The 13,467-nt window shown below is 40.3% G+C and overlaps 1 protein-coding gene across 3 annotated transcripts in view; it reads right to left on the bottom strand.

The window, feature by feature from the left end:
• btbd11a (BTB (POZ) domain containing 11a) overlaps window positions 1–13,467 on the bottom strand; it is a 159,081-nt gene that overhangs the window by 26,439 nt on the left and 119,175 nt on the right. For all 3 annotated transcript variants that reach the window (XM_067427535.1, XM_067427536.1, XM_067427537.1), the window contains exon 3: window positions 3,767–3,974. In XM_067427535.1, the coding sequence (XP_067283636.1) occupies window positions 3,767–3,974 (208 nt within the window). The remainder of the gene's footprint in view (window positions 1–3,766; window positions 3,975–13,467) is intronic.

The following is a 13,467-nucleotide window of genomic DNA, read 5'->3' as shown; positions in this document are numbered from 1 at the left end:
CGGTGGTCCCTGAGCCGGTGGATCGTGTTCCGGTGGCCCCTTTTCCGGTGGATCGTGTTCCGGTGGTCCCTGTGCCGGTGGATCGTGTTCCGGTGGTCCCTGTGCCGGTGGATCGTGTTCCGGTGGTCCCGAGTCCGGAAACGGCCTGGAGGGCTGTGATGGGATGCTTTGTGGTGGCAGTCCTGCATGCGTGGAAGGAGCACAGGGCTTTATCCGAAGCCCCGGAGGCAGTTCCGGTGGTCCCAGTTCCGGTGGATCGTGTGCCGGTGGTCTCAGTTCCGGTGGATCGTGTTCCGGTGGTCCCTGTGCCGGTGGATCGTGTTCCGGTGGTCCCAGTTCCGGCAGATCATGTTCCGGTGGTCCCAATGCCAGCAGATCGTATTCCGGCGGTCCCAGTGCCGGTGGATACTGCTGGACTGGAGAAGTTTCCCCAACGCCCTGCCTGCGCCGCTGAGGCGCGCTGCTCTCCCTGCGCCGCTGAGGCGTCCTGCTCTCCGTGCGCCGCTGAGGCGTCCTGCTCTCCGTGCGCCGCTGAGGCGTCCTGCTCTCCGTGCGCCGCTGAGGCGTCCTGCTCTCCGTGCGCCGCTGAGGCGTCCTGCTCTCCGTGCGCCGCTGAGGCGTCCTGCTCTCCGTGCGCCGCTGAGGCGTCCTGCTCTCCGTGCGCCGCTGAGGCGTCCTGCTCTCCGTGCGCCGCTGAGGCGTCCTGCTCTCCGTGCGCCGCTGAGGCGTCCTGCTCTCCGTGCGCCGCTGAGGCGTCCTGCTCTCCGTGCGCCGCTGAGGCGTCCTGCTCTCCGTGGGACTCTGAGGCGTCCTGCTCTCACCGCGCCGCTGAGGCGTCCTGCTCTCACCGCACCTCCCTGGCGCTCCCTGCACTGACCGCACCACCCAGGAGTCCTGCTCTCACCGCGCCTCCCTGGCGCCCTGCTCTACCCATGCCGCCCTGGCCGCCTGAACTCTGCGGGCCGCCCTGGCCGCCTGAACTCTGCGGGCCGCCCCGGCCACCTGAACTCGGTGGGCCTCCCGACTTCGGCGGGCCGCCCTGGTCATTCGAACTTTGTGTGCCACCATGGCCTCCTGAACTTTTTGTTTTCCCCATGTTTCCCTTGTTGACCCCTCCCTTGTCTGTTCCTTCCTTGTTTGTTTCCCCTGTCCCGCCCTGGTCTGTCCCTCCCGTGCCGCCCTGGTCTGTCCCTCCCGTGCCGCCCTGGTCTGTCCCTCCCGTGCCCCCCTGGTCTGTCCCTCCCGTGCCCCCCTGGTCTGTCCCTCCCGTGCCCCCCTGGTCTGTCCCTCCCGTGCCCCCCTGGTCTGTCCCTCCCGTGCCCCCCTGGTCTGTCCCTCCCGTCCCGCCCTGGTCTGTCCCTCCCGTCCCGCCCTGGTCTGTCCCTCCCGTCCCGCCCTGGTCTGTCCCTCCCGTCCCGCCCTGGTCTGTCCCGCCCGTCCCTAGTGGAGCGTCTGGTAGCCGCTCCTTAAGGAGGGGGTAATGTCACATGCCTGTCCTGTCTTGTGTGCACATGTGGGTTTGTCAGTATGGCCTTTGTGCTTCTGTCATTGTCTGATCCCTCCCCCTTGTTATCTGATTAGTGTTGATTTCTCCCACCTGTTCCCTCTTGATTTCTTCCCCTTATAAGCTCCTTGTGTTTGTCAGTCTGTGTTGGATCCTTGTGTAATGTCTGCGTCTTCCGTCCTCCCCGTGATTCTGTTGGTTTGTTTAAGTTTGTATTTATATTATTCTATTATGTGTTTTTCCCCCTCGTGGGTTTTGTTTTGAGTTTATGTTTTATTTTATAATAAATTATCATTTTCTGCACTTGAGTCCTCGCACCCTTTTCCCTTGTCTGTGACGTGACACAGGTTACTTACTTTTTAAAGTTAAACCAACAAAAACCAACATTTTTTACAGTGTTTTTAAGTATGAAATGTAAATAAAATGTGTATATATATATATATATATATATATATATATATATTTTTTTTTTTATTTTTTTTTTTATTTACATTTTATAATAATAATAATATATAATATATATATTTTTTTAATTTACATTTTATAATAAAAATAATATTATATATATATATATATATATATATATTTTTTTTTTTTTTAAATAAAATATTTTTTGTCAAGAAGCTATTATAATCCCATATTTATATGAATTTTTTTTTTTTACTCATTATTAACTAATAATAGGCCTATGTGAAATATTTAAAAAGTGTTTGTCGATAATCTTAAAATGATCAACACACCTAACCTTACTTACTTCCACAAATGACAACAGAGCTTTAGGCAAACTGAGAACGATAACTAAAATAAACTTTTAAGCAACTGTTTACAAGATCTAGGTTAGACATTTCCAGAAAGTATATTTCCCAGATCTTTCAGTGTATTTCATGTTGGTAATTATGCAGTACAGTATTTTGGCTAAATTGGGGTGATAATTACAGTGTGGATATGACTGTTCTTGCCCTTGGTGTATTTTTCTTCTTCTGAAGAAATGTTGAAAGGTTGATAAAATGTCACTGAGCACATCGCACAAAAGTCCACTGGAATGAAATCTGCAATCTGAAGCCATAACCCTGAACATCTCCAGACTGATCTCTTGTTTTCTTTCTCCATCTCTATTCATTATTCCTGTCCTCACCTACAATCTATTTTATTTTTTTCTGTCATTCTCTTATCTTTCACTCTCTTTCTTCCTCCACTCTCATTCTTCTGTGAGAGGCCAACAAAGAAATGAATAAAATAGAGCAGACCCTCTCTGGGGAAGCAGAAAGCTTGCCGATTCTGTCGAGCATTGCAAGGGCGTCCCACAGGGTCTTTGGAAGGGGGGCTTTTATCACATCTGAGTGATGTGGGGCAGCCTGTGAAGAGATGTCCTGATGGATTTATCAATGCGCAACGGATGCAGAACATAACTTCATAACAATCAATTAACGCTCTCCTCCAAAAGGAGTCTACTGTATCTTTATTGTGCTAAAACATTGCATCTGGGAATACAAGATTAAGTCTAAATCACATTCTCCTTGGCTTTCCCGTGCCTTGACTCTGTCAATGCGTTTCAAAGTAACCCCGTGGAGACTGAAATACCCTTGGGCATACATTGACGAACAGAAAAAGACATATAGCAGGGAAGTAGAGGTCATTTGAAGAAAATGTTGCCACCATCATGTACCAGGTCACCTGATGCTGTATAAAATTGCAGAGGTTTTTTATGCAGTTGCTAGGGTGTTTTGGGTGGCTGCAAAAGCCTATATGATACTCTGGTCCCTAGATAAGACACAGGTCACTGCTTAAAAAATCCATGATTTTTATCATCTGCCAATTTAAAAAACATTTTTTTTTGCTGTACATATTGGTCTAGATGCCACAATATATATCAGTAGGGTATAAGGATTAGTTGCTGATAACTGACACAATATACAGACTTGTTTAAAAGTTTACACACCCCTTTCTGAATCTGTAAAAATTTGAATAATTTTAACAATATAAGAGGGATCATTAAAAAAAGCATATATGTCTATATATGTTTCATCTTTTTACTCTTTTAATTCCTTTCATAACTGTATTATCTTTATATCTAGGTTAATTCCTTTTATAACAGTTTTAATTTAACTTAAATTTATTTTGTTATTATTGTAATTCCCTTTTTCTGTGTAAAGCACTTTTTACACCGGTATATATAAATAAAGGGCTTGCATTAGCAAACACCACAATTCAAGCATTAGATCCCTCTATTATTGTGACACATGGTTCTAATGCCTTGTATACCTCTCAGTATGCAGGGTAATCTTTGAGGGCTCAACATTAGGGTTTTCCCACTCCATCTGAGGACAGTGCATGAAGTAGCAGAGCGTATAGAGGGCTTCCGGTTCCCAGTGCACGGTGCCGGTGCGGTTCTCGTGTACGGGCGTTCCATTGCTGGGGTTCTTGATGTGCAGAGGCTGAAGTTGATGCATGGCACGAGACACCAGGTCACCTACAGGGGGCAGTAAAGACATGCAGTTGAGTGCATGGGAAATGTTCTTTTACAAAGACTGTGTCTTTGCATCAAATAAAGCTTTTACACTTGTCTTTGACATAAAACTAGAAGCCTCGTACATCACTGCATGCACAAAGAGACACAGACAGTGGCACATTTGACAGGTAGACATTCATTACAGGAGGAAATGACAGCTACAGGAAAACAAGCTTTTTCCTTTCTTATCTGGTGCAGGGATTACAGGAGATATCGCTCATTTTATGGGAAGAAAACTTGTCAAAATGTCACAATATTGTAATAAACCTTAAAAGCTACAATTTAGATTTCAACAAGAAGCCAGAAAATATGTAGTTCTTGCACATCTAAACTCCCTTCTAAAGACTTAGGACTTACTCACTGTGTGCAAACGTTTTCACAAAGAAATCATGAATCATCAACGTTTTTAATAGCCAAATGTTTAGAACATTTGAAAAACAAAAAACAATACACGCTGTAAAATAATATTGTTGGCTTAACTTACAGTAAGGTTACCTGGTTGGCTTAACATTTTTATTTCATGAAGGAGAATCAACAGAAACTCAAAATACTGTTATCTAAACCACATAAATCCAAGTTAATTTGACAAAATACATTTTTTGGTATAATTTTCAAGATTTGTTATCAAAACATTTTCTTTTTCTGTCAACCATGGTCGACATAATAGAAAGGAATGCCAAGCTAAAAATTTTGTGCATAGGAAATAAAAAAAATAATTAATTTAATTTAATTTAATATATGCACACAACACACATACACATTATGAAAAACAAATTACAAACAAAACACAGTTTATAAACACCTGTTATGAAAAATACAAATAAATAGTTTGAATACATAAGACACATGAGAACACGTACAAAAGTATTAGTCAGTGGGACCTATTATTTATTCACATAAACACAAATTATGACCTTCAATGATGAAATTATCTTGGATAAATCACCGAGCCTTCTTGGCAAAACCAAGAAAATTTGAATGGGTTCTTTAGGAAATCTCACCAGTTAGAAACAGAACAAAATCCAAACACATTCACATACATTACCCCCCACCCCACACACACCGCATTTACTGAGAATGTGAGCAAAAGGAAGTCTGCACAGTTTTAAACCTTAAGTTGTACACTTTTGTCTCTCTGTGTGTGTGTGCTGCTTTCTTAATTTTATTGGATGTAGCACTATGTCGGCAGCTGGCGAATATCACTCGCCATCACACAAACATTCCATTTCTCTCTCTCTCTCTAACAAACACACACACACGCACACAATGTGCTACTCTATAATGGCCATGTGAATTATCAAAAGGAAAGCTTTCTTATCAAGAGCAAATCTACTCTTTCCAAATACACACCTCATTCAAGTTTTATAGAGGAGAGCTGGGTTAAATAAGTCAATCGGCACATATTTTTAATAATCTCTAAAAGCCTTTTTTTTAGTTACTGTAAATATTTGAGAGCAGAGTTGGCTGTTACTTGCCTTATATCAATTACTTTTTTAAGTTATGAGTAAAGTAACACTAGGAAGTTAGATTGACATTATAATATTAGTAGATATAATGCTAGTATAATTTTAAATATATATACAAAAAATATTGACAAATACAATTGGAAATGTCCCTTTTTAAGGGACGTACCCTAGTGGCAGCAAATGTAATTTAGAGCCAGGGTCCTCTAGCAACACTGCGTTGGCATGCGAGCTTGAAAATCCAAACTCTAGTCAGGTCAATCACATCATGTAAAGAGTCAGTGGGCGGGCTTAACTTAATGACGACAGAGTTGCGGCGTTTCTGTGTGAATTCCTTGCTACTTGAAAACAAAAATGCTGGCTGCTGCTGCTGCTGCTGCTGCCGGAGAACGGCGGTCTTTCGATTCGGCTTTGACCGCGACTCTGGAAGACTTGGAGTTAAGCTTTCCGTTGAGAAAAGAACAAAGATGGCACTGAAATCATTCTTTAAAAAAAGGACTCTCGCTCTGACTACGTCACCTTTGTTCGTTGCTCTGGTTGGTTGTAGCGCTACCCTATTGGGTGCAGAGGGAATATGAAAGACAACCGTTTATCCGCCCCTCGGATTGAGCCCTGTCAATGGTGAGTTCCCAACATCTTGATGTGGGTCTGGCTTGCCAGGCTTTTTTGAGCCTTTGAGGTGGACAACAGCTGCTGTGTGTCAGCATGAGGGGTATAATTTTTTCATGCTTACCAGTGACAAAATAATTTTTCAATGTACTATCACATTTGTTGGACAAAGTAAATACATTTTTAATTAAAATAAACAAATAAATCACACACTTCCAATGTACCCACAAGCCACAAAAGAGAGTCTCAATCCACTTATGGTGAGAAGAAGTAACACAAAAGTCACCATGATTTAAAATCTTTTAATGGAATATTGCAGTAATATGAATGAATGATTTATCGATGCATTTTTCTTGTTCGAGAAGCTGTTTCAGTCGGATACATGTCAGAGTAGGGAAGAAACTTGTTGCAACTTGTTTCACACCAACTTTAACGTTTTACTTTCCATAAAAGTAACAATAGAACATAATTAGGTCCCGAGCACCAAGGTACGAGGAGGCTCTTGGAATTGCTCCATTTATTGTTCTTCTTCTTCTCCGAAATGAATCACATTGTTGAGGGCCTAAACATGCTCAAAAACTCACGAAACTTTGCACACGTGGCAGAACTGGCGAAAAGTTACATCTGATATGAGTTTCAGAATTGGGTGTGGCAAAATAGCTCGATAGCACCACCTCAACGTGTACGTGTACATATGTGTAATACGCCAATACCTACAAAAAAGACTCTTAGAGCAAAGTCCTAAACGCAGCAGGAAGTCAGACATTTTGAATTTCCTACAGTTGTAATTATTTTTATACTTTTTATATTATTAACACTATTGCACTTTTAAAGTACACTGTTTGGGAGTAAGTGCAAATTGATATAAAATCGCTTCCAAGGGTTGTATGAAAAACTGCTAAAAACCATGATCAGAAGACTGGCATGTTCGACTGATCCTGATCAGAACCACACATTTCATCACCTGTCCAGATGGTCTGAAACATGTCTTTCAAGCTCTGCCAAGCACCATTCACTTGAAGCTAGCCTTCACTTGATTGTACCGGTGTGTATGAGGCAAGAGTGAAGTGGCAGCTACTATATGCAGCCGAGATGCTGTTGTTATTCAGCACCGATCTGTGCAAAAGGGAACAACTCTCTCAGCAAGAATGAGAAAGGATTTAATTCCAGAGTGACTACTGTCCACCCTGGGAGTTAGTGTTAACATTGTACATTCTCCCTGAACCAGTTTCTATTTTGGCTTCTGCTGCGTTAAGGTGAAATGTTACTGATTTGGAGTTGCACAAGGAAGACGAGAAGCACAAATAAAAGAGGAAGAGCAGTCAGGACAGAATTCAAATCCATGTCATTCAAAGAGCACACCAAATCTTTTAAAAAAAACTACATTATTGTGCTGTTCTATATAAAATGTAACTAATTACCATGACTTTTTATGGAAAGTAACACAGATGATCAACAGGGGGTCTTGCATGGTGCTGCAGTGGGTCTGCAGATTATTGTTTGATTGCAAAAAAATGAACAATTCCCTTGCTTCTCAAACAATGATAGTTTGTCTCAGCTAAAGTGTGACCTGTAAATCACCTTTAGAGATCACGGGTGTGTGAGGAGCACAGCTGCAGGCCAGAGGAGTGGAAAGACCTCTGCATACCACTCATTCTCACCGCTGTTGAGCTTTACAGACGGTGACCTTTCTGCAGAAGACAACATATGGCATCAGCACAAAATATGATTGTTCTGTCAAAATACTAAGAAACAGCTGGCAGTGGCTCGGACCATGGAGAGACTTACATCATGATTAAAGGAACACTCCACTGTTTTTAGAAATAGGGCTTATTACACTTCTTTCCTACATTTAGATATGTGGGCAAATGTATTTTTGTCTCAGTGCATGCATTGTTTTACACTGTAAAAAATTATTTAGAAAAAAAGTTACCTGACTGCCTTAAAATTTAGTTTATTGAAATTAAAATTTTGAGTTAATACAATGAACATTTTTTGAGATTCAACAACCTTTATTAAAATATTATTAAAAGATTTTGTAAGCATATTGGGTAATTGTGTGTTTTTTATTTCTGATGACGCAGTTAAACATGCCATAGTGATGATTTTTTTTTTCATGATTTATAATTTTTTTTATGTGGTTCAGATACAATAATATTTTGAATTTCTATTTATTAAACAAATTTCCTTCATTGTATCAACTCAAAACTTTAAGGCAACCAGGTTACTTACTTTTTTAAGTTAAACCAACAAAAAACAATTAAACATTTTTTACAGTGTAGTTTGGCAGGGTCGTCGCTAGCTTAGTTTAGCATAATTAATGGCATCCTATGTTCCCCATAATAAAGTCAATATTTGCCTAAGAAATCTCCTAGTCTTAATCTGCATCGCTATTTGTACTAGTTGTGAATACGCAGACCACAAGAAGTAATTAGGTGAGGGTTGGGGTTTTTTGGATCACTTTTACTTGGGACATGCTAGCTGGCAACATAGGATTATATTCATTATGCTAAGCTAAGCTAGTTGCAACCCTGCCAAACTAAAACAATGCATATACTGAGACAAAAATGCATTTGCCCACATATCTAAATGTATGGGAAAGAAGCTGAATAAGCCTTATTTATAAAAACGGTGGAGTGTTCCTTTAATCATGATGTAAGTCTCTCCATGGTCCGAGCCACTGGCCAACTGTTTCTTAGGTGGAGTGTTCCTTTAAATCTAATCATCAAATCTGCACTACATCCAACATAATGGAGAGGAAAGTGGTACATTTGTTTTTCTATGAATATACGTTCTGTGTAATTATGGTTATCAAAAACTAAAATGAAATCTAAATAAAAACACTTTAGATATCTGAAAACATGTATTAACCATTGAAAAGTGAAATATAAACTAAATGTGACATCATGCTGACTTCATCGTCATGCTGATGTGACACAATCGGCCTTCGAAGGACGCAGCTTCTGAATTGGGGTGTAACTAATGTCTTAAGGATATTTAAAATATAGTTTACGCTATAGTAATCGACACACAACAGGTTCCAAAACACAATTATAAATAAATAAATGGCAAAGTTGGCCAGGCAAGTCACAATCTCATACTGGAAGGAGGCACATTCTCTTTACCAGGAACAGAGGCTCCCGTTTTTTCAACCCAAGCCTTTTGGGTGTGATTCAGCTTTGAAATTGCTCCAATTATAGATCCACAAATTCCCCTTTACTCCCATCTTCTCTTGCTACAGGCAGCCTAAATGATAGATCCTCTACATGGCCTTCTCTAGTCTAATTGCTCTTTGGCGGGTGGTGTAGTTTGGAGGGTGTCAGAAGAGGGGAGAGAGCGGAGGCACGCTCACATCTTTATACTTTGCAGTAATTATTCTCCGGTCGTTCCCTAAAGGCCTCTCAGGCACACCTGCATTAATCATGAAGAATGACTCGAAGGAACTCCCTCTCTCTTCTCCCTTCAGCAGATGCTGGAGTAGGAGGTGTAATTATGAGGAACGGATCACGCCCCCGTCGAATATCATGCCGCAGAGATGCCCTGCGAGCCCATCCGCTCAGCCAAGTGCGATATTGAGGCATGATACTCAACTTTTATATTTCTTGCTGTATAGTTTTGCATAATATTGAAAGAGGGAATCTTTGAAGGTAAGCGAGTGCAAAATGAACACCAAAGATCTACCTTCGTTCCCCAATGCAATTCTAAAGGGAGAAGACAATACACCAGCCCTCTTACTTTTCAACTACCATGTTTAACGATCCATTCAATTTCTGACAGATTTAATGAAAGTCCTGGCATATGTTATTGTACATCCTGCTTTAATATTGAAATATGTCACATTTCGCAAGTAAAGTGGGTTTAGTAGACACATTACCATTCAATATCTAAGAAACCATCAGTGAAAGTGACCTTCAATGATTTGAATCTTAAGTAGGATGCAATCTAATAATGATGAACCACAACTTGAAGCTTCAAAGAGATGCCAAAGGACAAAGTCAAAGCTGAAAGACTGAATGTGTCCCCTTTTCTTCTTCCCTGCCCTTTCAGTGTCAAAGAAGCACGGCCTCTTTGAAGTTTATTTCATGAGTGTTCACTGATGGCATTTACAGAGCTGGACAATCTCCTCAGCCTTATTGAAACACCTTACAGACAACTCGACAAATACATTTAGGAACATAACCATAGAAATAGTATAAAATAATTAAAATAAAATCTGTGATTACTAAATACTTAAGTCGGGTGCACACTGTATGTTGCTTTTATGATTGTATGAACAAGACTAGTTAAAAACGGATGCATGCAAGAAGACTCATCCATAGTTTTACATCAATCAGTGACACGTTCGGTGACTGTGAGCAGCATTACATGTGGGATTCAAATGGTGGCTAGCAAACGGAAAAAATCTTGCTTGTCACTTGACTTGAAAAGAAAAATAGAATGAAAAACCAACAGAAGCACAGACAGAATCATTTAGTAGGGGTTTGTCATCTCACTAACTGCATCATCAGGTTCTGCGCTTCTGTTGGTTTTTGATTTACCGGCTCTCGTAGGAGAAGCTACACTGCAGGACTGCATCAAAATTAGCGATTAAAGACTTTGGCCTAGGATCAGAGGAATCTTTTTGAGGATTCTCAAAATTTGTCACAGACGGCCAAAATCGTACAGTGAACCCAGCGTTAGACACATTTAAGGCCCTATCAACCACCCGGCGCAATGCGACGCCAGAACAATTCAATCAAGTATTTTTTGCTCGTTTCAGCCCTGACGCAGTTATCATTTTCACGTGCCTCTCTGAAGAAGTGTTCAGTCTTTCTGCACACAAATTCTGCCATGATGCAAGCATAACTGCCTTTTAGGAATAGGAGACTCTGATTGGTTTATTGCATGTTACGCCCAAAACACGCCCATGACTCATTAAAAGGGACAACCCTTTTAGATCATGCGCTTGGCGTGCGACCATTTTTTTTTTTATTAAAATAGGGCCCTTAAAGTAAGACACATTCACTTGAAATTGAGCCGAAATAAAATAATGAATCATTCTTTTGAGCTTGGAATAATAAATTGGTTGATCCGATTTACAATTTGAACTGAACAATTCAGACATGAGTTTAAAGCAGCACTGGGTAACTTTTGCTCTCAGGGTCCCCCTACAGTTGGGTAAAAATAATGTGCTCTACTACTGTCGTAAACTCTGTCATCCTACAACAGGGGATGCCATCGCGTGTGCATTTGTTGACATGACAACCCTGATAGCCCTGAACTAGTGATACGCGGGTCGTCTCATAACCCACGGACCCCGTATGTCTATTTAATGGTCGCGGGTGCGGGGTGGATTGTAAAAATATATACAGTGGTGCGGGGCGGGCCGAATAATTTCATAAAAGCGGCTCCGTGGGTTGGTGCAGCACTAACAGTTCAACTGAACACAGCAGGAGGAGTTCACATGCAGGAGTTCTTCTGGCGTCGCGTGTGAAATGTCTTCATCCCAGGTACAGTCAGTGGCATATGTTTCAGCATATCATATGAATATAATTTCATGGGTTTTATTTTTTTCAAACGCCAAATAACCGCGATGCTCATGTTTACAAGCCAGCGTCATTATAGTAGTCTATTGGTTACCGTTTTACAGAATCTATATGATACTTCACTTCAATGTTTGAGTGGTAGGTAATCACCATAACAAGAATGACAGCATCGGTCGGGCACGCCTCCTTCAGCTCACGCCGACGAGCAAACGCTGGTCCAATGTTGATCCTCGTCCTACCTTTAATCCCATCACTTTTTCATTTCCTCTTATTGCTTTCCTCCAACAAAACCTTTTCTTTCTTATTTGTCTCTGCTGCTTCGGAGATGACTATATTATCCGACGAACAAAGTTGGGCTCACACGTCCGAATTTAAAGAAGTGTGGGTGTTGGTGGAAGTGACGTATATGCCGTAAAGCAAAATTCCAAGACTAAAAACAGACCCCATCAAGCTATGGCAGACGTGTAATTCAACCTATTGTAAGTCGATGTATCATCACAAGAGTCTTGAAAATATATTATGAAGGTTGAAAAGTTACCTAGTGTTGTTTTAAGTAAAAAAACAAAAACAAATTATATATATACACACACACACAATATATATATATATATATATATATATATATATATATATATATATATATATATATATATATATATATATATATATATATATATAAATGAACATTTTCAAGTGACTGATCACATCTAAATTTTTCAGTTCCCCAAATTGAATTTCTGTGAACTAAATTGCATCAATTCACAGCATTTCAATTTAGCAACTGAAAAAAATAAAAATAAAAATAAAAATGAATGAATGAATGAGCAATTTTTAACTAATTGTTTAAGATACAATAACTCTGTTTCGAATGAATCAATATTGGAATTAATTATTTAAATGGTTATTCAATGACACATAAAAAAAAAAATCTTCAAATTTCTCTTTTTTTAGTGTCATTTGTTTTTGTTTATTGGTAAAAAAATGTTGTTGCTCCATCACTGATTCTGATTTGGATTCAAGGTCAGACCGAACAATGATCTACCCATCAGCGAGGCAATCTGAAAAAGATCAAGGCCGGTGAATCACTGGTTATGCCTGACTAGTCAGCAAATGTGTCACTGAAATAGGTGCCTTCATTTAAAAGTCACGCACACACAAACAAAATTATGCAGTGTGCAGTTTGTGTTTGTGTATGCATATGCGTTCTGGAGGCTGTCATTCTGAATCCTCTGGAGAATGATGATTGCCTCATCCACCTTATGTGGCTGTGTGGACCGGAATTATAAAAGCAAACTATCACTGCAGGCCATGATTCATCTAGCTGAGGACTTGTCGTCATTAACAATGGCGAGTCACAATATCTATCACCCAGAGGCCAGATGCACAGAGCGTCTCATCTAAGGGTACATTTACATCATGACATCCATAACAAACAACCTTGGGAGACCATAACTACACACTTTTAGTGCGCTTACTGTATAGTAATGAGAGTTATAAAACAGTTTTAGTCTTTGAATTTCATTTAACAAATTGTTTGTATTCCATCTGTGCACATTCACACTCGAATCAGGAGTGTGATTTTGCTTTTATGCAACAATTCAATAAGTAAGAATTTGAGTAACTGAGTAACTTACAGATAGAGAGTAACTTTTTTAACACAATATTGGTAGATAATTTATGTAGTTTTGCTCAACCAACAAATATATTTTAGAACAAAGTCACAATAGAACCGCTGTGCATTGTTGAAGAATTGTTTGGTGATTGTTTAACGACTTATTTGTGAAGACGGTCACTTGTTTCATTCCTGACTGAATCAGCATTTTCAAACTAATTGTTTCAGTCATAAGACGGTCATTT

The sequence above is a fragment of the Pseudorasbora parva genome, chromosome 20 (assembly GCF_024679245.1).
Source record: "Pseudorasbora parva isolate DD20220531a chromosome 20, ASM2467924v1, whole genome shotgun sequence".
NCBI classification, from domain to species: Eukaryota; Metazoa; Chordata; class Actinopteri; order Cypriniformes; family Gobionidae; genus Pseudorasbora; species Pseudorasbora parva.
This window is presented reverse-complemented; position numbering and strand designations above follow the sequence as displayed.